This window comes from Rhinolophus ferrumequinum, chromosome 16, assembly GCF_004115265.2.
Source record: "Rhinolophus ferrumequinum isolate MPI-CBG mRhiFer1 chromosome 16, mRhiFer1_v1.p, whole genome shotgun sequence".
NCBI lineage: Eukaryota > Metazoa > Chordata > Mammalia > Chiroptera > Rhinolophidae > Rhinolophus > Rhinolophus ferrumequinum.
Window position 1 is genome coordinate 8,073,928 of NC_046299.1, and position 23,842 is coordinate 8,097,769.

The 23,842-nt window shown below is 45.5% G+C and overlaps 1 protein-coding gene across 1 annotated transcript in view; it reads right to left on the reverse strand.

Moving 5' to 3' along the window:
- The window catches only part of TACC2 (transforming acidic coiled-coil containing protein 2), a 170,640-nt gene extending 154,103 nt beyond the window's left edge, over positions 1 to 16,537 (reverse strand). Inside the window, exons 1-3 of the mRNA XM_033129785.1 lie at positions 16,499 to 16,537; positions 10,145 to 10,204; positions 636 to 745 (exon numbers count right to left, since the gene is read on the reverse strand). Coding sequence (XP_032985676.1) covers positions 636 to 745; positions 10,145 to 10,204; positions 16,499 to 16,531 — 203 coding nt within the window. The 5' untranslated portion in view covers positions 16,532 to 16,537. The remainder of the gene's footprint in view (positions 1 to 635; positions 746 to 10,144; positions 10,205 to 16,498) is intronic.
- Positions 16,538 to 23,842: the final 7,305 nt, after the last annotated feature.

Genomic DNA, 23,842 nt, shown 5'->3' on the forward strand with positions numbered 1-23,842 from the left:
TTCTTATCTTCCTGCAATGACCCTCCTGCCCTCTGAAGCCCAAAGGTGCTTCACCTACCTCATCCTTAGCTTAGAATGCCTCAGATGCCTCATTTTCCCTTCCTGTCTTTGAACCTCTCATGTATGTGGGGGTCTCTGACTCTCTCATGTGTATGGGGTTCCTGTACGTACATACGTATGTAATTAAATTTGGTTTGTTCTCTTATTAACCTGTCTCATGTAGATTTAATTATTAGACCAGTGGAAAGAACCTAGAAGGGTAGAGTGTCTTCCTACCCTACAACAGACCCCAACTTAGCCACACAATTAGACACCCCTGATAAGCCCCCTGGTAGCTTTGATCTTTTTCATTTTAAGTTCTGACAATGAAGATAAACAACCTGGAGTGTTGCTGGAATGGAAGCTTGTAATTCCTAATTTCATCTTTGGGCAGGAAAACATTAATTTTCCAATCATGCAGATCTAGGCTATCACAGAAAGGTCTGTGAACCACTGTTCCTAACACCTCACTACTGAGGAACACGTCATGCGTTTTAGGGTGAAGTTTTCAGAGCAAATGGAGCACAGCACATGCTGAGCAGGCAGTGAGCTGGCCATGCCCTGGGCTGTGTGGGTCCTCTGAACTTGGCTCCTACCTGGCCAAGTCGCCACGGTCAGTGCTCCCGGCCTTGTCTGGCTTCTTTTTTGTATTCTGACTGTTCCCAGGTGATGGCAGGGATCCCGGACTCTGAGCTGACGAAGTCCTCTGAGCCAGAAGAAAGAGAAATTGGAAAGAAAATCAAATAGGAGTCTCTGAAAACACAAAAACGTTTATCAATGAGCCACTGATCACAACATTCAAGGCCAAGTTGTTCATTTGCCTTATCACCCAGCTGAGCACACACCATGTGCTAGGACTGAGCTATCCTGGTCATGAGCAAAGCCCACGTGACCCCGGCTTTCGTCTAATGGAGAAGAGACACAGTTACACAAGTGATTGCAGCTGAGTAGGATCAGTGTTTTAGTAAGAAACCAAGACCGGGGACACCTACCATACTTTGGGGGTCACCTGCTCCATAGAGAAAGTGGGGATATTTAATCTATAAGATCTTAAAGTATCCAATATGTTTGTGACACCACTAGGTGAAAACACATTTTCCTCCCCCTGCCCCAACCATGCTTTTGCACACCAGAATTCAGTTGGAAACCTGAAGAAAAGAAATAAAACCGAGGGAAAAACATGATGAGCCCTTGGAAACTTAGGGCCATCCATTTGAGGTCCTAACCACTCTGAGAGTTGGTGACCTGTGTTTTTTAACTCCCACAATAAAGCTTGTCTGCTGTTCAGTTGATTTTTAAAACCAAGAGGGAAAAAAAATTAAATAACTATTCAAAGCCCAGGACAGAAAGAGAAATGTTTTAAGAACTAAATGTAAATGATGTTCATTTAAGCATGATATAAAAATCAGAAATGAGGAAAGCGCCTTTATAATCCCCAAGCAGTATTTTCCAAAGCAGTGGTTGTCTTTTATTTTGTCCTCCCAGACAAAAGCCCTGGCCCCTGAACCCCCCTGCCCCCTCTGAAACAACACACACCCCTTCCTTCGGGGCTGGATCTGCCTTATTTTAAAGAACGCCTCCACCCATACCCTCCGTCCCTGAGGTTCTCATGGAAATGCCAGTCAGATTTCCTACATCCTCGCCTGTCAGAGCGTGCACAGACTCAGATCAAGCCAGATCCTTCCACAGGATTCCTCGGAGAACCAGACGGTCAGAAATCTGGTGGTGGGTTCTATAGACTACAAATGCAGGGTTACTGGTAGCCTGTTTCTAGCCATTGTGAAAGAAGGCAGCCTGCAGGAAGAGAGTGGGGAGCCAGCAGGTAGAGAAAAGCCCAAGTGAGATGTTTCCCCATCTGGTGCATTTCTCTGAATGGCTGCTTATGCTCACGCGATTGTGCCCGGAGGTAAAATATAAAAGATGCCTCAACTCTCAGTGGCCCATACACTCCAGAGCTAACACGATACTGCAATTAGAAAATCTCCATTCACTTTTGCTAGAACAGAATGTGGGGGTAACTTCTGTTTACTGAGCACTTACTAAGTGCCAGGCACTGGGCCAGTAGCTTTCCATGCACTGTGTCATTGAATCTTCACAACAATCTTATGACGAAGATGCTATTTATGTCCCTGCTTAGCGCTGAGGCTTTGAGAGGTTAAGTATTTGGCCAAGATCACACAGCAGTAGTCTGGATGGACCCATTTCCCAGAGTCAGGAAAAGGCACCTCTGTTTGACCCCTTCAATGGGAAAGTGTTGAAGGGGGCAGGGAGAACTGGGGCTGATTCCTCACCTAGGAGGGGGACTGCTGACCCGGGCTGGCTTGGCCGCCCTGCTGGCTAAACCCCTCCCTAGAACAAGAGCCCCTGCCCTGTCCTGCGGGCCTCAGTCTCCCAATCTGTGAATCCAGGATGACAATCATCCCTACAGGATAGTATCAAGACAGTACAAACTTCCAATCACCATCAGTTCAAACTCCAAAGTGTTCCTGACTCTTCTGAGGGAAGTTCTTTATCTACATAATATCACTACCTTTGAATGCATGATTTAAAATGTTTACTATGATAACTCAAGAATCACAACACACAGTGACTGACATTTTCATGTCAGGTCCTGAATTTTTAAAATTGTAACTCAAGTCAACTTGTCTGACTATCATGCAAGCCTCAGCTCCAAATACGTTCTGCAGACAGGCTTCCCTTTTGATCACCACGTTAGCTGCTGTGCATGATTCTGCAAATAATTTAACAGATAAATCTCCTGTCCTTTATTCCATGATCAAGGTTACTTTAAAGTAATTCTGAAAAGACATCTCACAGCCCAGACAGAAGCAAACAACAGATGGAAGAAGGAGACAGATCTTTGCTCTTACTAAAGGGGAAAAAAGGGACCACATGCTAATCTTCCTTGGCCAAAGAAAATATGAAAAGGGCTGAGAGTTGTGTTGGACAAATTAAAAATGGTAGGCCTTTCTCCCTTTTCTGCCACACCCCTCCTTCTAATAGAAAGCTAATCTGCAAGAATATTAGCTCCCTCCAACACAAACATATCGGGAGAGTTAGAATAAAACAATACTACTACCTGCGGGAATGGCACATCACACTTGTCAAACTGCTTTGACATCCATCTGCTTCATACCAAAGCCCGGTGAGCCAGACAGGCAGGTAAAATCATGTTTTCCATTTTCAAGATGAGAAACAGAGGGCGAAGGGGCTCGGCCAGGTCTTCTGCCTTGAAGTCCTGTGTTCTTTCCACAACAATAATAACACACAACGCCTACATAGCACTTTGTCTGCCATACCAATAACAGCAAACTTATTTCTATAAACAATTTCTCTCAGCTCCAAGTGCTGTTCTCTGTGCCAAGTGCTGTTCTTTTGTCATATTTAAACTCATTCAATCCTTACAACAACCCTGTTTTACAGATACGATCACTTAGCAGAGAGAGGTTAAGCCACTTGACCAAGGTCACACAACTTGGAAGTGGTGGAGCCAGGAGTTGGACCCAGAGGGTTGGGGTCTGGAGCCTGTGCTCTTGAACCTTACCAGACAGTGGAAATAGCTGCCTGTGATCCCTGCGATCTTCCTGCCGTGCTTCAAGTAACTAAAACAACTGGACGTTTGTGAAAAATATGATACAGGAGCCTCGAGCCAATGCCCAGAATAGCACCTGGCACAGAGAGGCACTTCATAAATATTTGTTGAATGTTTGAAAAATAGATGATTCCCCGTCAGTCTGGTAGTCACTTCTGCAAATAGGAGATGCACACTCAGCCCTCGAAGCGCTCGCTTTGGCCACATTTTCTACAGTGACTTTGTGTCCCCCCTCCCACTTTCCCCATTCTAGCCAATAGAACTAAGCCCTGTTGCTTACAGGATTCCAAGGGGTCTGTTGTGTCCACAGGCATCACTGCAAAACAGCATCCATTTCTAAAGTTACCCCTTACGCTTCCAAATAGTAGGCTGGGGAAAAAAACTGGCGCTCCTCCACATGACAAGCTGACTTGTCAAGTTGCTTCTTCAAATCTTTCCTTTGCTGCCATTGCTTAAGTAAACAGCCTTTCTTTTGGCTCTAGAATCCTGTGAGTCCTGCATCTATTTTAAAGCAATCTTCAAACAGTCACTGCAACTTTTCCAGTCCTGGAAAATACACTTTTCCAAGTGCTAAAGTGTTTCACCATTAAAAAGAAAAAATTCCCTGACCTTACCTCTTCCATGTGCTCCATCCCTCTAGACCATGGCTGACTGGTCATGCCAATAAAGAGGCCTAATTAACATGGTTAGATCATGGTCAGAGTGTCTTGCCAACTTGCCCACTCTGAACAAGCTCCTTGGGAGCAGCGTGACTACAGGTGAATGCTGTGAAATAGACAAAAGGTCATCCCCATGGCATCAGGAATCGGATTTCAGAGGCAAGTGCCAGGGCACCAAATATGGAGGAGGAACACATGCTCAGTGCAGGCGCCCATCTTCCCTGTCGTGGGAAGGCAAATATTCAGACCAGTTCTGCTCGATTGTCCCAAACATTTCTTTGTCTCCAAGGCAAAAGCAAAAGGTTGAAGCAGCTCACCACCCTGGCAGGCACTCTGTCCCGGCAAGGAGGAGGAGGCCCCAAGCATGGACTTTTAGGCTTCCCCAGACAGGATGTTTTTCTGATGTGATACGGTAGAAAAATGAACAAGCTTTGGAGTCAGAGAGAGCTGACTCCAGTCATCCCTTAAAAGATGGGGAAAATAACAGAGCTGAGTTTGTGATGGGATTTTGATGATTCTGCCTCATGTCTAGGAAGGGCTGAGTCTAGGCTCTAGGTAGCAGGGAAGGGTAAGAAAGACGTGCTGTAAGATGTTGACTTTACGGGAAGCTGGGGGAAGAGTAAGTACTATCTTTGCAGCTTTTCCGTAAACATGAAAATATTCCCAAATTTAAAATGTAATTAGAAATTTTTTAAAAAGACACGTGGAAGGGCGATCGGATGGCTCAGTTGGTTGGAGCACGAGCTCTTAACAACAAGGTTGCCGGTTCAATTCCCACATGGGATGGCAGGCTATGCCCCCTGAAACTAAAGATTGAAAACAGCGACTGGACGTGGAGCTGAGCTGCGCCCTCCATAGCTAGATTGAAGGACAATGACTTGGAGCTGATGGGCCCTGGAAAAACACTGTTCCCCAATATTCCCCAATTAAAAAAACAAAAAACGCCATGGTTCCTACCCTCATGTAACTCACAGTTTACTGAATGAATGAGACATGCACGTTCAGTAAATGATATCCATCTTCCCTTCCTCACAAGCATCTGGGTTACAAGTGGCAGCCTGCCATAAAAGGACACAGGAACACACAGGAACCTCACAGAGGCCAGAGTTGACACGGTCTGACATCCTTAATTTGCAGGGAAAGGAAAACCTTCGAGACTTCAAAAACACTGCTCAATATTAATGTTCAATGTTTTTTAGAAGCAATGTATTTTACAGAGGGCTGGACCAGTTCAGAAAACCCAAATTATTTCACCTCTTGGAGCCCGTTTGTCCATCTATAAAAGGAGGACCACAATCCCGGGTCTGCCAGCCTCAGTGGTGACAGGAGCATGTTGGCAAAAAGAAAGAAAAAACTGTCCAAAAGGAGGAGAGTCTTTTTATTCAAAGATCTGGGTTTGTCAGGTCTATAACGTCCTGTGATTTTTACTCAATTATACTTGCAATGCAGATATAAACCCTACTGTTTGGCCCCTCTAGCATTCCTACATCCACTTGTTTTCGTGTTAGAGCAGCATGAGTCTTGACTCAAGAATTAGGGTGCAGGAGGCCATGTGCAGTGGTTAAAAGCCGAGCTTTACCACTTATTCAACTGTAAGCCTGTGGGTTCTGTCTCCCCCCAACCCCCACACCGGTACCATACCTGGAAAATAGGGATCATAATTGCAGGGATGCTTTGAAGGCTAAGTAAAATATTATACGAGAAGCATTTAGCAGAAGGCTAAGTAGATACTCATATGCTCGATATTATTATTACAAAGAAGAAACAGATTCAAAATTCATTAACTCAGAACCCCAATGGCTATCTCAGCTTCGAGCTAAAGCAGTTAATCAGATTCTTCAGAAGATACGTCTAGCCAAAACCTGGAGCCATGAAGTCACAAACTTTAATACTCGTTCAGTGAATACTAGCACCAACCCTCTGGGCGGGGTGATCAGACGTGACAATGAAGGAGCTCCCCGCTCCTCGTTGTCACGAACGTTGAGTTCCTGCCATTTCACGGTGTCTTCCCTCAATTTCTTTCTCATTAAATGCAGTTAATTCATCCCAGATGCCCACCTACTGCCTGCAGAATATTAGAAGATGCTGTATTTTGCAATGCTAGTCTAAGGCTGTCGTCATGGTGGGTTCCTTGGGTTCCTCAGAAACTATCCCCAAGTTAAACTTGGGGCCCCAAGCATTTAAACAACACATGCAAAGAGTTATGGACTGTTTTTGGATCAAGCAAAATAATGATCACACACACAGTGCCTGAGCCACAGCTAGCCTCAGCCTGCAGAAACGTGCTCAGTCACACTTCTGGGCTATCTAGACCCCAGCGACGGCTCACGTAGCGCACGTTCCCCTGTCCTCTTGGCCCTCTGTTCCTCGGGTGTCAGCAAATTCCACAACCTGAGGCCACAGTGCTGAGGTCACCTTCAGGAATGAAGCTCTCCGTGCCAGGCTGCCTCCTGGACACTGAGCCAGGACCAGGGAGACCTCCCGCTATGAGGCTGGGGCTGGGGGAGGCAGGCACAGTGACCTGCGCGCCATCCTCCTGACCTCATTCACATCCCACTCAAACAGCAGCTCCCTGCGACAGCCTTCCCTGGCACCCAGGGCCAGGTCAGGCGTCTTTGCACCTGACTTCTTGCTTCATAATATTGACCACACTTTCTATAGTTGAAAATCATTTTTTCCCCCTGGGACTCAAACTACAGAAACATCTAGACAGTGGAATTGCTTTTAAGAAGTTTTTTTTAATGATCGCATATATAACTGAAACTTAGAATTATCACATGATCCAGCAATTCTACTTCTAGGTATATGCCCCACGGAATTGAAAGGAGAGATGTGAACAGATACTTGTACACTAGTGGTCACAGCAGCATTATTCTCAATGTCCAAAGGTGGAAGCACCCCAAAAGTCTATTAACAGATGAATGGATAAACAATCTGTGGTGTATCTATGCAATGAAATACTCTTAGCCATAAAAAGGAAGTAAGTATTCATACATGCTACAGCATTACAGTAAGTGAAAGAAGACAGACACAAAAGGTTCTATATTGTATAATTTATGTGAAATATCCAAAATTAGTAAATCTGTAGAGACAGAAAGCTGATTAGTGATTTCCCGGGGATTGAGGGAAACAAAAGACGGTCTGCTTAATGGGTAGAGGTTTCCTTTAGGTGTGATGAAAATAGTTTGGAATTAGAGAGAGGTGGTAGACCCACAGTACTGAGAATGTACTAAATGCCATTGATTTGTACACTTTAAAATGGTTAATTTTATGTGAATTTCATCTCAATAATAAAAAAAAAAGCCCCCAGTGGAAAAGTTTTGTAATATTGGATTTGGAATGTTATCTTAGATATGACACTAAAAGCACAGGCAACATGAGAAAAAATAGGTAAGTTGGATTTCTTCAAAATTAAAAATGTTTATGCATCAAAGGACACTATCAAAAGAATGAAAAGGCAACCTATAATGAGAGAAAGTATTTGAAAATCGTGTATCTGATAAGGGATTGACATTCCGATTATATAAAGAACTCCTACGACTCAACAATAACAAAAAACAAACAACTCAATTAAAAAATGGGCAAAGGACTTGAATAAACATTTCTTCAGGTATACAAATGGCCAATAAGTACATGAAAAGATGCTCAACATCACTGATCATGAGGGAAATGCAAATCAAAACCACAGTGAGATATCACTTATATCCACTAGGATGGCTATTATATATTTTAAACAATTAATAATAATAATAATGAGTTGGCAAGGATATGAAGAAATGAGAACCACCGTGCATTACTGCTAAGAATGTAAAATGGAACAGCCACTGTGGAAAAGAGTATGGCAATTCCTCAAAAAATTAAACACAGAATTAATATATGCTCCAGCAGTTCAAATTTTATTGAAAAGAATTGAAAGCAGGAATCCAAACAGATATTTGCACACCCATGTTCATAGCAGCAGTATTTACAATATCCAAAAGGAGGCAACCCAAGTGTCCATCAACAAATAAACAAACAAACAAAATGGGGGCTATACTGATAATGGAATACCATTCAGAGTTAAAGAGGAAGAAAAATCTGGCACATGCTCCAACCTTGAGGGCATCATGCTCAGTAAAATAAGCCAGTCACAAAAGGACAAACACTGTATGGTCCCACTGATACAAGGTCCCTACAGTAGTCAAATTCATAGAGACAGAAAGTAAAATGGTAATTGCCAGGGGTCGGGAAGACGGGAGAATGGGGAATTATTGTTTAATGGGTACTGGGTTTCAGTTTGGGAAGATGAAAAAAGTTCTGGAGATGGATGGTGGTGATGGTTGCACAACACTGTGAATGTACTTACTACTGAACTGTGCACTCAAAAATGATTAAGACAAGTCAGTTTTATGTTCTGGGTATCTTACCATGAAAAAGAAAAAAGAGAAAAAAATAGTCCCCAACGTGTTACGTTGGCAGTGTTGCCTGTAGCTCATTGTTTCTCCCTGTGGGAGGGAAGCTGCACTAGAGTAGATTACGGCTGAATTAGTTTTGCTGGATCTCATGTGCTAGAATTGTGCCTGGTAAACGATAACCGTTCACAACAGTTTTACATAAAAACATTTTATTTCCTTGTTGGTTTGTCTGTTTGTTCACTTGCTTATTTTCTGACTCCCCACCGGGTGTAAATTTCACAGGCAGGGACGTGGTTTGTTCTGTTCTGCTTTGGGCCCACAGCACCAAACCCAGTACCTGCCACCCATCAAGGGCTCACTGAGTGAATGAAAAAACACTGGCACCTCAGGACATGCAAGTTTGTCGCTGAGACCTTGAGCTCTGTTGCAAAGTGCCCAGCTAGACAAAAGAACCCAGTTTGGAAATCACTGGCCTGGCCCTGTCTGTGACCCTCTGGAGGCCAGGTTCTCATGCGCACTCTTCCACTTATCCAAATGACCCAAAGATTAACATTCTGAGCACATTTCTTGTTTAGAAAACATGAGCGATGAGCCTGGGCCTGCCCACCTCCCAGGAGAATGACAAGAATCAGATGAAATTACACATGCAGAAAGGGCTTCACCAGGCTCTACACAAATGGCTATTTCACAACCTCAAACACTACTATTTGATGAGATGGATATGCAGAGGCACAAGCCCCAAGCAGACCTACCTGGCAGCCACCCTCAGGGGTAAAGTGGCTCTCTTCTTAAAGTGAGGGACGCCTCCCGTGGTGACTAACACTGTGCCTGGCTGGGTGTAATAGGATTTCAGGGCAGGCAGCGTATGACTGCCTCACCCTGACCAGCCCACAGCACACACTGACCTCAGTGTCCTCTCCTGGATGAAATGGATGCGAAGCTCCCAGTTTACCCTCCTTCCCGTTGGTCGATGGCAAACACTTCCAGCAGAGCTAAAACTCTGGGAGTCGGCCACTGCATTACTGCATAACGACACTGACAACCAATCCAGAATGCAATCGTTTTTACGTCAAATCAGTTTGCCCACCGGCAAAGATGGGACCACCACCCCGTACGCAGCCTCACTCCAGGACAAAGGAAATCAAAGTAAAAGCGTTTGGAGGGGTGAGTGTTGGCTCCCTGTATCTGCGTTACGTCGAGGACAAAGGCCTCACTCAGCATCTCACAGCATCTCAACCTAGCCGGTTCTTGGGCACGCACACCCAATTGTTATTTTTAAAAACCTAAACCAGGATGTTAGGTTACTGTGTTTTACAACTTATTTAAGGTGGATGGGAGGAGGCAATGAGAGGAGGAGAAAACCTAAAAATACAAATGAACACGCCATGCCAAAAGTCTGCAACCATCTAGATGTTAGGAAGGGGCCAAACAGCAGACCATGCGAACACACTGCCCAGTACCTGCGGAGACCCAGGGTTTGGAGGCCACAGGACGACGTTGTGCAAGCCAGGGTCCTCTTGCTGAAAGCAAAGTGGTCTCGCCGTTAGGACAGGCCACAGTGAACAGGATCCCCCACAGGACCAGGGTGACACAGTCTTGGCAGTTTCTATTCCCACGTCAATCTGCTGGGTGTGCTCCCACCCTGCCCACGGCCACCAAGGGAAATTAGACAACAGAGGGACCTGCAGCCTGAGGGTATTTGAAAAAAGCAAGAGCCAGGACAGGGCAGGCCGGTCCTTCATCCATTGCCCTGGTAACATGGTTGGTCCCCAGTGGCTGGTCCTCAGTCTGAGAACAGGAAGTTCCTTCAGACCTCTTATTTCCTTCCAAGAGTTAGTTGACCTGTAAGCAGCATGCACGGGGCCTCCAAATGCATCTTCTCAGAGAAGGAGCCGCAGCGAGAGGGCTGGGGGCATGGATTGGATTACAGGGGGTTGTAGAGGGAAAGAGTTTGGAGGGATTTGCAATGATCCAGGTGTGAGGTGATAGGTTGTGACAGTGCGGGTAGAGAGGAGCAAAAGTGTTAGAAAAAAACAACATAATGAATATGTGCTCCATTTTTGTCGTCTGAGATAGTGGTTCCAGCGATACTGATGAGCCGTTGTCAACCGGGGCCCACCTTTCCCGTGCAGGGGTGGGCATGTGACTCAGACTGGCTAATCTCTGTGTCCATTATTCCAGGACCCAGTGATTGATCCCAGAGAAGGCACAGGACACAGTCATGACCAGTCAGACTCCTTAGAGGGAGCTGGACCATCAGCTGGAAGAAGCATGGAAACCTGACGTGGCCACTGCCTGCAGGGCTTAGGACACCTCCCTGAGCACTAAGGCATGATGAAGGAGAGCAGGACGGGCTCCAAAGAGGAGGGACCTCCCGCGTCATCTTTTGAACCTCTGGATTCAGTGACGATTGCGGCTTGACTCTCTCTGTGGACTTCTGAATTCTATAAGCCAAACAAGCCTTTTCTGCTGATGGTCATTGGAGACGGGCTTCCATCTTTCCCAACCCCCACCGCCCCCCAAAAAAAAAAAGTCCTAATTAAACAGAAATTCAGAAGGCTAAATGGCCAGGCCATTCATTAATTTGCGAATTATTAAATTATACAGTGTTTGTCAAATGTAGGGAATGGGAGTGGGTGGAGTCAGAGGTGACCTCGCGATTTCTGTCTTGGATGATAGGGTAGATTATAGTACCCAGAAGAGGGCACACAGGAGGAAGAGAGGGTCAGGGAGGGAAGCTGAGTTCAGGTTTGAGGAACTTGAGGTGACTGTGGGCCAGGTAGACATGCAAGAAGCAGCAGAAAGATGGTTCTGGAGCCCCAGCCCCGTGGGGGAGCCCTGAGTCCAAGTACCTGTGCTTCATTCCACTGTTTCTCTATGGAAGGCAATCCTTGTTCTGATCCTGGAATCCTACAGGCAACCCCATAATGCCCACTGAGTCATGTCTGGCTGAGGTTGGAGATGTGAAAACTTGCAGTGTCAGGAAAACATCTCCTGTCTGTTCCAGGAGGGCAAGGACAAAGGATGCAGGATGGGGTTGGGAGCTGGCGGGAGATGAGACGTGTGGGGGATAGGTGAGAAGTGAGAGGTTGCAAACCTATAAGTATTTTTACCTTTCTAATCAGCAAAGATCTGAAACACTAAAATATTCACTGCTTGCAAGGATGCAGTGAGATGGGCCCTCGTACCCTGATGACATAAATACAAATTAGCAGCATCCTTTTGAACAGCATTTTGTATACAGAGATAGAGAAAGATAGAGCTAGATAGAGATAGAGATAGCAGAGCCCTTCAGAAATACCCCTCATTTGATGCAGCAATTCCATTTCTATGAGTCTATCCTAAATAAACCACCCTTCAGTTCTGGACAGTGTGATTAATAAAGATAATGGAGATAAAAAGGTAAGCTACTTTATACTTTGTCTGTGTCCAGGTAGAAATTCATCTTAGGTTGGAGGAGATCACCCACAGCCGCTAGTTCTCCTAAAGCAGGTAAGGCAAATGTTCCTTTACTCTAGGGTTTCTCAACCTCAGCACCTTTGACATTTTGGGATGGATTCTTTGTTGTGGGGCTGATCTGTGCAGCAAGAACATTCAGCAGCATCCTTGATGTCTACCAATTAGGTACCAGTAACATCTCCACTCTGGACCTATGACACCAAAAACACCTTCAGACATTGCCAAATGTTCCCGACAGCAAAATCACCTCCAGTGAGAATCAGTGCTCTATCCTGTTTGTAGCCAACAGTGAGGCCCCAGAAGGTGTGGGGCCCAAACAGATCTGTAAGACCTTCGGGAAGGTGCTGAACTTGAGCTGCTTGGTTTGTTAACGAGCAGGAATAAAGGCCAGAACCTGAGTTTAGTGCCCTGGACTGTTGCCTGCATGTGCAAGGCAACTGACCCCTGACTATGCCCTTCTCTACAACACAAGATAGAACGTTCCTTTAAGTGAAGATTACAAAGAGGCAGGACATGAGCCAACCCCAGCCAAGAGGAACATTCTTTTTGCCCACAGAATATTTAAAAATAATTTAAATTAGTTGCCAACATTTTTGTAAGATCTCTTAACACAATCTCTTCTGGAAAATGGAAAAGGAGAGAACATTTCCCAATTCATTTTAGTATCCCCCTGATACCAAAAACAGACAAAAAAAAGAAAACTACCGAGCGATACTTCTCATGAATTTAAACACAAAAATCCTCAACACAATGTTAGCAAATCAAGTCGAACAATGTTTAACAATATGTTTAACAGACACCATGACCAAGTGGGATTTACTCCAGGTAAGCAAGGCTGGTTCAACATTCAGAAATTAATCAGTGTAATCTAACATATCAATAGTACAAAGAAGAAAGACCCTATGACTACATCAATGATATAGAAAAAGCATTTGAAAAAATCCAGTTCCCATTCATGATAAAACTCCTCAGCAAACCAGGAATACAGGGAAACTTCCTTAACTTGATTAAGAGAATTTAAAAAAAGAAAAAGGGCCGGCCCGGTGGCTTAGGCAGTTGGAGCTCCGTGCTCCTAACGCCGAAGGCTGCCGGTCTGATTCCCACATGGGCCAGTGCCAGATAGCTCAGTTGGTTGGAGCGCAGGCTCTCGGCCACAAGTTGCCCGTTCGACTCCTCGACTCCCGCAGGGGATGGTGGGCTGCGCCCCCTGCAACTAAGATTGAACACAACACCTTGAGCTGCCTCTGAGTTCCTGGATGGCTCAGCTGGTTGGAGCATGTTCTCTCAACCACAAGGTTGCCAGTTCGACACCCATAATGGAGGGTGGGCTGTGCCCCCTGCAACTAACAACGGCAACTAACTATGGCAACTGGACCTGGAGCTGGGCTGAGCCCTCCACAGCTAAGATTGAAAGGACAACAATTTGACTTGGAAAAGTCCCGGAAGTACACACTGTTCCCCAATAAAGTCCTGTTCCCGTTCCCCAATAAAGGCTTTTAAAAACTAAATAAATAAAGCATTAAAAAAAAAAAAGCAAAAGAAAAACAACAACCTGACAGTTAATGCCTTATGAGTCTATCCTATGAGTCTAGGACTCAGAGTGAAAGACTGAATGCTTTCTCCCCAAGACTGGGAGCAAGGCAAGGATGTCCACTCTGACGGCCCTTATTTAACACAGTATTGGAATTCCTAGCTACTGTACCTAGGAAAAAGAAACAAACGCCATACAGAATCGAAAAGAAGCACTACAGCTCTCCCGATTTGCAAATGCCATGATTGTCTACATAGAAAATCCCAAGGACTCTGTAAAAAACAAAACAAAACAAAAAACGTTTGGAGCTAACAAGTGAGTTCAGCAAGGTCAGAGGACACAAGATCAACACACAAAAACCAATACACTGACAATGAACATGTGGAACCCAAAATTAAAAACGCAATACCATTTACAATCACTGCAAAGAAAAGAAAGACTGAGGCAAAAACTTAAAACACGCAGGATCTACATGCTGAAAATATGAAACGATGATGAAAGTAATCAAAGGGTCCCTAAATAATGGGGAGACACACTATGTGCTTGTGGATTGAAAGACTCAACACAGTAAAGGTCCTCCCCCACATTGATCTATCGGTTTAATATAATTCCTATCAAAATCCCTGCAAGGAATTTTGTAGACATAGACAAGCTTCTTCTAAAACTTCTACAGATAGCCACAGGTTCTAGAACAGGTTAAACAATTTTAGAACAGCAAGAGCACTATCCACACAAGGAAAAACTGATCAACTGTACCTCATAGGAGACCCTGTTAAGAGGATGAAAAGCCAAGCAAGAGTGGAAGAAAATATTTGCAAACCATAATCTGACAAAGGATTAGGATCTAGATTCTATAAAGAAATCTCAAAACTCAACAGGAAAAAAGAAATCCAGTTAGCAAATGGGCAAAAACATGCGCAGATATTTCACCAAAGAGAATATACAGATGGCAGTAAGCATATTAAAGATGTTAACATGATGGCTTACCAGGGAAATGCAAATTACAACCACAATGAGCTATCACAACACATATCAGAACGGCAATACCAAACAGTGACAGCACCAAACGGTGGCCACAGAGAAACTGGATCACTCACATATTGGTGGTGGGAATGTAAAATAGTACAGTGATTCCAGAAAACAGTTTGGCAGTTCCATATAACACTCCACATGCAACTACCATATGACCCAGCAATTGCACTCTTGGGCATTTATCTCAGAGAAATGAAAACATATGTTCACAAAAAACCTGTTATACAAATGTTTGTTGCAGCTTTATTTGTAATAGCCCCAAACTGGAAACAACCTCGATGTCCTTCAACCAGTGAAGGGTTCAATGAAGTGTAATACATTCATACCATGGACTGCTGCTCAGTGATAAAAAGAAATGACCCATCGACACACGCAACAGCCTGGATAGATTGTGAGGAAATTACGCTGAGTGAAAAAAGCCAATTCATAAAGGTCACATACCACGTGATTCCGTTTCTGTAATATGCGCAGAATGTTAAAATTATACAGATAGAGAACAAATGCAAAGTTGCTGGGGGTTAGGAAGGGGGATGAGAGAGGGAGGTGGGTGTGGCTCTAAAGGCAACAAGAGGACTCCTCGTGATGGAAATGTTCTGTGTCTTGACCTTATCAACGTCAGTATCTAGGTGGTGATGCTAGTTTTGCAAGATGTTACCCTTGAGGGAAACCAAGTAAAGGGCAAAAAAAAAAAGAAAAAGATAAAAAAAAAGTAGATATGATTTCTTATAACAGCATGCACATCTACCATTACCTCAAAATAAAAAGTTTAGTTATAAAAACTGAAAGATTTCATAGAAAGAAGGTGGGTTCCCTTGAAGAACTGGGAAGATCTTGTGGCGGTGGGTCCCCATTCCCACTGGCTGCCTCCTCAGACAACAGGGCAGGACCCCTACTATTTGGCATTGTCCCCACCTCTCCCTACTGGGTCACACCCAGTCATTACACATAATTACTGTTTCTGGCCTGCCCCTAAAGATGGGGGTTTGCCATCTTTTCTTTTCATGATTCTTGTTTTCCTGCTTGAGAAAAAAAGGTTGGAGGGAAAACAAAGGCAGAGGGCAAATGAACTGCGTTATTCTGACTTTTACACCCAATTTTCTCATTCAAACAACTCAAGACCATTAAACCCCATTTCCACTGTGTGTGTGTGTGTGTGTGACATAAACGGGTAAGTGTCTCCCTGATTTTGTTCCCCAGGACACTGAATTCAAATCCCAAACTTAAAATGGGTTATGAAGATTTGAATACATTTTAATATCCCAGCCTTATACACAATTAAGCAGAGTCCATTCCTCAATTGTGAAAACCTTACCTAACATGGAGACAATAGTTCACATTGAAGCTGTTCAACATTGACAGATGTCAAAATCGCTTTTTAAGGGCCATAACTTAACTTGGGGGAGAAGTGTGGGAAAGGTTTTATTTTAACCTCCTCTTCTGCATCCATGTTAAGTTGATGGGGGCCGGGGGGTGGGAGGAAGGGACACAATCCAGGAAAATGTGCCAGACTCTCACTGCGTCAATTTTAAAAGCACAGAATAAAAATTAAAACTAAAAAAACAGTTTTTATGGTTTATAAAATTAGGGCTAGCCTTAATAAGCGCATTCTGAAAATGAAATGAAAAAGGCCTGAATGGATATCTATCTGCCTGCATGTATCTAGGCACAATTTGTGTTGTAGCTTCCTCCTTCCTGATGGAAAGGAAAAGAAAGCAGATGCTGAAAAGAAAAATCTAGTCAAGGTCAGTCAAGATGGGTGTGCAGGTTGAGGGAGAAGCTCCCTGCCACCCACCTGGTTGTCGGAGGTGCTGCTCTCATTGCCCATGGTGATTCTTCAGGGTGTCCAGCGTATGGTGACTCAGGGTGTCCAGCGTCCCTCAGGATTTTCTCAGAGGCAACTGGAAGACACAGGAGGGCATTCACAGCTGTGAGACTGAAGAAGATCTGAGCCTTCTTCTGGCTGCTCGTCCCCCCAAACTCAAAAGCCAGACGATGGGAAATGTTTATCTCTGCAGTCCCATCGTGGAAAATTGTTTTTGAAGGGTTTTCTTTTGCAATGTGCCACCCAGACTTCTTTCCCAGTTACGGGCTGGTGTTTTTATTCCCCACCCCGGGGTTGGCAGACACTTCTGAAAAACGAGTTTGTTACTGAGTCTCTGAGTTAACGCCAATGTACACATTTACATACACATATATACACAAACGAAGTGACAAGGGGGCCCATTTGCCAGAAAGCTTGAGGAGTGGCGCTGCCCCCGGAGTACTTTCTGTTTCTAACCACGTGCAGTCTGAAATCCAGAGTGTGGCTGGTTTCCCACTGTCGGTGACAGCAGCGGGATGTCCAACATTAGGAGGCGTGAAATCCACTTCTCTTCAACAACATATGGTTTTTATAGTTTTTTACTCTGAACACTTGTTTCATCAAATCAGTTTCACTTCTGCACATATTTCTATGTAGGCAGAATGGTTTTCTTGCTGAGGAAAATGGGTAGTTGGGGCCAGACAAGGAATAAAGTTGTCATGTAAAGCGGTGTGCGGCAGGGCACAAATAGAAATCATTTCATCGGGCTCATTTAGTGACAATGTTTATTAATCAACATCATAATGAAGAGGCTTCCTACTCAGCTCACGGAGAAACAGGACATCGGCTCACATTCTCCAACTGACTTCCATGCAACCCCCAAACATAAGAGGGGCTGGAGCTATTACCTTTACTTTTTCTAGGTGGAGAAATGAACTATAGGCTTTTAGACCTTAGCGATTACCAGTCTGATGTGTGGGGAAGCAGGCTGGAGACGGCAAAGGACTAGCCCGAGACCCAGTTTGGGGAGGCCAAAGCTGAAATCAAACTCTCCTGCCGTTTAATTCAAGATTCCTTCCATGGTGGTATGGCTGTCATAGCATTTCCTCAGAAAACCGCACTGATAGACTTACTAAAATTAAAATTTGTCCATTGATTTGCTTATCCATTCAACCAACATTAATTGAATAGCTCCCACGTCACTGGAAAACAAGATATATTTTGAGTGAGCCCACTTAAAACGCTCCCAAACTGAGAAAAGTGTGAGTGACGCCCCTGTAGTGATCAATTTTTTTTACTCCTAACCGTTTAATCAAAAGGATACAATTTCTGAATCCTAACTTGCCATTTGCTGTTTACAAGATGGACTAAAAAAATCATATGCTCACTGACAGAATGTAACAATCTTCATTATGCTCACCTGGCAAACGATGCCCCATTAGAAAATAATGGTGAGTGTTTTACAGTCATTACGCCCTTATTAATTATCATAACTTCCTGGTACCAACCAGGTTAAACCACATGCAACTGGAATTTCATATGGTTCGACTTACTGTTCAGTTTTGAAACTCATTCACCAAATTAAACTCAATCATTGAATTGAAAATCAGAACATCTGAACTAGCTTTTGAAATAGGTCAATCAAGTGAACGGCTAAACTACCTCTGGTTGGGTGTAAACTTCAGAACCGCAGAGGGAAGGCCCGGCTGGGTCTGGAACTGCCCTGGTGACCTCCAGAAATGCCACCCTTCGGGCTGTTCTGACACCAGGAGGCAAGGCGAGGACAGCTCTGCCAGAGCTACTTACGTTCGGGGAGCTCTGTGAGTTTGGAGGCTGCGGCCCACGGAAAGTCTGCTTTTCAGCAATTGGACCTTCTCTTCCTCCTTCAGAAGCGGGCGAGGTCTAAGCTGAGGCACTGACCCACCTCGGCCAGCTGGGCAAACAGCCGTCTCCACCCCCGAGACTGACACAAACCAGCTGGGCTGCATACCTGGGCAGTGGCCGTGCACGGCCGCTGTGACTGCACAACCGTGCGCGCCATCAGCCGTTCCCAGCCCACTGCACGTTCCCGAAGGGGACTTTCTCCGTCGTTACATGCGCGGGCTCCTTTCAGAAGAGGCTCACCCACACGAAAACTGGCCCTGGGAGCTGACTGGCCGCCCCTAAGGGAGCGGGAGGGTCTTTCTTGCACGGGGAGCAGGGCACAGCGGAGTGGAGGGACTAACCTTTTCTTTCTAGAAAGGAGTAAAAGGCTCGCAGGGCTTCCGTTTGCACCTGGGAAAATTCCACCGTACATGAGTACATAACGTGGAAAGACAAAGACAACTTGTGGAGATACGATGACGCCAGCAGTCTGGCACCTGTTTATGGTGTGGAGCGTGCAGAGTGTACTTACCGAGGCGTGGCCTGAGTTTCAACAAGAGAAGTCATAAAAGTAGCAGCAGCAGGCTCGGCCGCATTGCTCACAGGCAGCGCGGCCCCGGCCGGAGGAGGCCCTGCGGGCGGCCGGCTGGTGGGCGGGACCCCAGCGCCGCCGCCCCCGCCCCCCAGGATTCCTCCAGTTATTACCAGCCACTCTTTTTTTTTTTTTTTTTTTGCATGAATGCAGCCAGTTTCTTTTTTCCCTTTTTTTTTTTCTGTAGTGTCAGAGCCTTTGATTCAAATGAAAGCTTCTACAGAAGCCCCTTAACCCTGCCACAAGGCAGGATCCCTCCAGGGAAACAAATTAGCATTTCATCAAAAGGCTTCCCAGCGACCAGGTATTTTACCCAGCTCCGGGGATTATCAGGAGCTCCTTGCAGGGGAAAGCTGGATGTGCCCTGCTTCTGGTTCAAACCGAGCAGATGTGTGTATGTTCCGACAGGTGAATGGATGAGCAAATCGGGATGGAACCACACAATGGATTATTCTTTAGCCCTAAAAAAGCAATGAAGATCTGACACATGCTACAACTCGGATGAACCTCAAAAATGTTACGCTTATGAATCAATGTCACCCCAATAAATTTAATTTTTAAAATGTTATGCTAAGTGAAGGAAACGAGACACAATAGGTCACATATTGTGTGATTCCATTGATCTCAAATGTCCAGAATAGGCAAATCCAGAGAATCAGAAACCAGACTGATGCTTGCCAAGGGCTGGGAGTGGGGAGTAACTGAATGCGTTCAGGGTTTTATTTAGGCATGATGAAAATGTTTCGGAGCTAGACAGATGTGGTGGCTGCACAGCACTGGGAATATATTATATAACACTGAATTGTTCACTTTAAAATAGTTAATTTTATGTTATGTGAATTTCATCTCAGTTTTTAAATGTGTGTATGTTTCCACCTTGGGGTTTTGCATAAGATATTGCTTGAAAAAAGAGTTCTACTACTAGGGGTGAAAGTTTGAAAACTGTTTCTTTTGTGTTTACTAACACCACATTTCTGTACACTTGAGGATTCGGAGGATGAGAAACAAGAGCATCTGCTTCCCCAAATCACAGGAGAACTTTTCTAGAGAAGAGAATCTTTTCAAGCAAAATATCTTGGATGAACTAATTGGGAATGAGGAGAGGCACCAGGCAAGTCTGCAACAGGCAGGGAAACACAGTGAAAGCCTTGACAAAAAAGAAGGGGAGAAATGGGGGCTCACTTCTGAGGGAAGGAGAGAGAGGATAGCCAACCAAAATGGCAGAGTCCCTAGGACTTTGAAGGTGGGTGGTGATCAATAACCACCCTCTCCATCAGCTCTGCAGCCTCACAGCCTCATTTACTGCCACCACTGGCCCCTGGACCATGGCAGCTGGATGCTGGGTGTCATTGCCACCACCTGTCCCAGCTGGATGCTGGCTGTCCTGGCCACTACCAGCCATCAAAGAAGCTGTCACGTCCCCTGGAAGAGAGATCAAATGAATATTCAGACTTTTCAGCTTCCATCCCAGGAAGTAGTGCTGTCTCTTATAATGACAGGTTGTCCATGCACAGGGGACAGGTCCAGTTGCCGGGCACTAAGGAATTCATAGTGCCCACATTCCTTAGCCACGACCTTTCCCGACGCAGTACTTGAATAAGACCCCAGCATCAATCTCCATGACGTACCGCTGTCTACAGGTGTCGTGGCCGATCAACTTCCCTCTCTTCGTGCCATCTTCCTCCAAGCCGGACATCAAACAACGGAGCAGGTTTCCATTCCCCCACAGGTGGCTAAACACACCTGTGCGTGGGCTCACTCGTCTATCCCTTCAGAAGCCATATATAGAGGGTTGTGTTAGGCCTCAGGCCCCAGGCCGGAGTGCCGCAGCATGGACACTGACCCCACCACTTGCCCGATGTTCAAACTGGCCAATTATTTAACTTCTCTATGCTGGGTTTTGTCATCTCTTAAATGGGAATCACGTGGCTGTGGTGAGTTAACTTCTGTAAAGCTCTTGGAAGAGATTAAGCACTAGAGAAATGGTTGACTATAATATTATTGGCAGTGGGTTTCTTGGGGCAATGAAACTGCACGTCTTCAAAAATAATACACGGTTTAGGCTTCTAATGAATTCAAGGTGGCTTGCCACAAACAAGACTGAGTGCCCCAACGTTTCTTCTACTTACTGCTCTAGGAACGGACTCTAAACAGCCAGCTAACCCTCCGCCGAGTGTCCTGTAGACTAAAATATGAAATTCATTTTAAAAGGCAGTTGTTTGGGAGACTTTTTATTTTCAACTGGTATATCGGTGACACATCATCCCAGCCACACAAGGTCCTGAATATAAACCAGGATAGTCTTTGATTCATTAATTCACGTATTTATCCATTCCATGTCAAGCTTTTTTTATGTACCAGGCACTGAGGTGCTCATGTTCTTTTTTTAACACTTACAGCAAAGCTATGGGATAGGTATTTTCTTTTATTATGAAACAACTGAAGCCCAGAGAGGGCAAGTGGCCTGGCCAAAGGCCAGCGGAGAACCAGAGGAGGGATGGTGCCCAGAAGGCCCCACACCGTGCATGGGATAATGAGCCAGTGCTGCCACCGTGGACGATTTGGGTAGAGTTCAGAGGTAACTGACTGCCTTCATCTCTTGTCCACTTAACTCTATAAAGAGTGTGGGTTTTCTAGCTCTTGGCAAATAACACTGGTTTGGAAGGTCCCAGACCATGGGATCCCCCTCATTGTTGGGATAGCAGGTTTAGGACGGGTGGCTAAGTGTCGTGGCTGAGACAGAACAGCAGGCCTGGGTAGCCAGAAGCATTGCTGAGAGGAGTCAAGAGGATAATTGGGGAAATGGGGCCCAGGGCTGAGTCGAAGAGTTGGGGACAGGGAAATGTGACAACCAGCTAAACTGTGAAAAGCTGCACACGGAAGGAGGACATGGCTCAGAACCCAGAGGGCAATGAACAGGCCAGGATAACGCCCCATTTTACGTGCTGGGGGCGGGCGGGGTGCAGGGAGCTGGGGAATCTGAGGCAAGATCACACAGGCCTTGTTTTGTCGATGATAACACGGAGGCTCAGAGAGGTTTTGCAACTAACCTCCCACTGTCCTGTGAGAACAGCCACTGGATTTGTTGATACATCAATCATACCAAGTTTTCTAGTTAGGGTTTTTTATTCTCTATTGAAAAAAAACTTTCTTGTATGTGAGAGAAATGTATCTGTTTTCAAGGCTTCATAAATATTGATTTTTCTCCTGTGTTGAGTAAGTTAGATCATTAGTGCTCAAGGGATCTCAGAGATCATCTTCTCCAATACCCCTTTTACAGATGAGGAAACTGAGGCCTACAGGGTGGAAGTCATTTACCCATCGTCTCACAGTGAGCAAGGGCTGGAACCAGAACTAGACTCAGACAGGCTTGCTTCCAGCATGCAGGCTCCCCCGGAGCAGGCCTCTGCAGGCTCCAGAGCGGCCTCCAGACCAGACCAGCAAGATCGCATGAGACCCACATGTCCTGTCGCGGCATTGCCCTCTGGCCACAGTGGCCTTCAGCCAGTCAGGTCCTGGCTCAGCCAAGGACGTGGGAGTCACCTAGCAGAGGAGTCCAGGTAACGACTGCTCGCTGAGGGTGAGCTTGGGCTCCCCTGCCCTGCAGCTCCCTTGGGTCCTTGACAAACCCAGTGACCCCAGCCCGTTGCTGTTTCCACAGATGGCCCCAGTCCTCATCTCAGGCAGGCAGGCAGGGGACCTCCTTCAGCTTCTCCCTCCAGTGGCTGAACTCAGTTGTTCTAACTCTCTATTTTGCACAGCTGAGCACAGAGCTATTTAAAGCTCGGTTATCATGTTCCTGTTTTAATACAAACAAACACCCTGTAGCCTGGGAAAGGGATTTATTAAAAGACCTTGCCTGCTTTCTGCTCTGATGGGACCTTCGTGAGCACCAAGGACCTGGCTGCCCTGTGGTGTTTGAGTGACATGACAACTCTTCCTTCACACTCTCCTTTTGCCTCCTGTCTTCTTCCCTCCCCCATTTCTGAAGCCACCTTGAAATATTGATGGGAAATGTCCCATCTTGAAGAATGTCAGGGTGAGGAGGAACTTAGACGTCACCTGCTCACATGCCCCAGAGATCAGAGACAAGACTGACGTGTCCAGCTCCTCTGCTGGTGAGAGCAGGCCAGGTACTGTCATCGTTTCTTAGCTCCAAAGCCACTATTGTCAGCTGCTAGGGGACTCTGCAGACCCCATTCCTGTTCTGCCAACTGCTCTTGGTGAGTTCTGCCAGGATGGCCAGAGGCCAGAGGAGGAAGGAGGAAGGAGAGCGCACTCCTTCCTGTTCACTTCCTGTTCACTTCCTGTTTCAGGGAGTATCACCTTGCCTCCCGGCTTCACCTGGGCAGCAGCAGTGGAATTGGTTTGCAGTTTTCCCAGCTCTTACAGAACTGGTTCCATGGACACCGACCCGTGGCTGGAGCCCCCTCCACAGGGGTCTGAGGTTCCCTTCTGTGGGGCCCTCCTCCAACCCTCTCCGTTTTAATAATTCCACCTTGTTTTCTTTGCTCCACCAACCGTAAGGGTGATAGCTGCTTCCTGTAGTTGCTCCCTTCCATCATACCTGAGTTTCCGTTTGGCCTTTGCACTTACCTAGGTAGCACGTTATATTAAATTCCCTTTGTTAAAATAACTGAGAGTTTCCTGTTTCTTAACTCGACTCTGACTGATAATGGACTGGCAGAGCTGGGATCCAAAGCCAGATCCTTTCTCCTCGTTCGGGACTCTCTGCGTCGGGACCCAATAAATGTTCAATTAAATGAATGAGCACAGTGAGTTCACTCCATTCATCAGTTCTAACTTTAATAAGATGTTTAAGATTCACCACCACTAATAACAGAACAACAAATTATTACCAAATCACAACCGAGATTTCC